At 41.7% G+C, this 1,373-nt stretch overlaps 1 protein-coding gene across 1 annotated transcript in view; it reads left to right on the forward strand.

Moving 5' to 3' along the window:
* Positions 1-1,373, forward strand: part of Cdca8 (cell division cycle associated 8) — a 14,107-nt gene that overhangs the window by 2,771 nt on the left and 9,963 nt on the right. The window contains exon 3 of the mRNA XM_005353269.2: positions 541-581. Coding sequence (XP_005353326.1) covers positions 541-581 — 41 coding nt within the window. The remainder of the gene's footprint in view (positions 1-540; positions 582-1,373) is intronic.

Here is a 1,373-nt window from a genome sequence, read left to right on the forward strand (position 1 = left end):
GGAGCTAACCTAAGTTCTCATTCTACTTCTGGATCTAACAAAGATCTTTTTAGTTTGACATTTACTGTGCCAGGTTCTTACCAGGACCAAAGGATATCATCTCTGGAATCCAGTTCAGGCAGGGGTAGACAACTAAATAGCTTTAGTAGCTTTTGAGTAGCTTGCTATGCTATGTACGCGTGTGTTTACACTTTGAAGCAGTCTATTATAGTAGAAAAATGAACGGTTTGAGTGCGGCATTTGAGCTGAGCTTTAAAGAATGAGTAGAAATTTGTAGGGTACAGAGAAGTACTGAGCAGAAGGGCTTTGTATCAAAGCACTGGGTCGTGGGGACAGCTGCACATTGGGGACAACAGGAACTCTGAGGACACAGATGGAGAAGAACTACAGCAGTGAGGGTCAAACTGGAAGAAAGATTGTGAAAGGCAGTGCTAGCCCCAAGGCTTCACCCATCAGTTTGAGAAAGATAATGGATAGTACTGGGAAAGACAATTCATCCTTCAGACCTAATAGTAACTAAATATGATGTTCTTTTTCAAGCCCTTGGAGGAAACAAACAGGCCCTGGAGGAGGCAGCAACAGTAAGTGAACCATATTGTTTTTGAGTTGGTTAGTTTGTAAGTTTAACCTGTCATAAAAATCCAGCTACTGAATGTGTACTGTAGAAAAGGTTTCCTTAGGACATCGTTTGTGTCAACTGAAAAAAATATAGTTGTGCCAAGATACTGCATACGTGAAGTCCAAATAGATATCAGTCCTTAAAATGAGTGTGCTGTGTGTGCCACCCTTGCCCCCTGCATCTTTGACTTCCTCATCTTGGGTTGCAACCAACCATGGGTCAGAAATATTAAAAAAAAAAAAAATAGATTGCATCCACACTGAATATGTACATACTCACTCTAAGTCCACAGCATAGCAACTGTCTATATAGTATTTCCTGGTGTTAAGTGTTTTGATTTGTTTAGATATAGCACTTGTTTACATTATATGTGAATATTATTCCATTTTCTTTGCATTTTGATTTCCTGAAACAGTCTCACCCAGACTGGCCTAGAACTTGTGATCCTCTTGCCAACCTCTCCAGTCCCTTCCCCCTGACCCCTTAAAATGTCATAAAGCTACAGAAATAAGACTATTATATCGGAATATTTGGCCTTTTAAGCTGTGCAGCTCCGTGGTTACAATGGTGAGATTCCTTTGCTAGTCACAAGCACCGTTCAACCTTCCCGAGTTTATGTCAATGAAGTGGTATACAGAAAATCCTCAGACAGCACTGGGTGGGGTTCTGTTTGCCTCAGATTGGAGCTCAGAGCGCCTCCTGTGGAAGGAAGGGCTAAAAGTCAGCTGATGGCCAATGGCAAACAGTCGGTCAG

Source organism: Microtus ochrogaster, chromosome 10 (genome assembly GCF_000317375.1).
Source record: "Microtus ochrogaster isolate Prairie Vole_2 chromosome 10, MicOch1.0, whole genome shotgun sequence".
Taxonomy (NCBI): Eukaryota; Metazoa; Chordata; class Mammalia; order Rodentia; family Cricetidae; genus Microtus; species Microtus ochrogaster.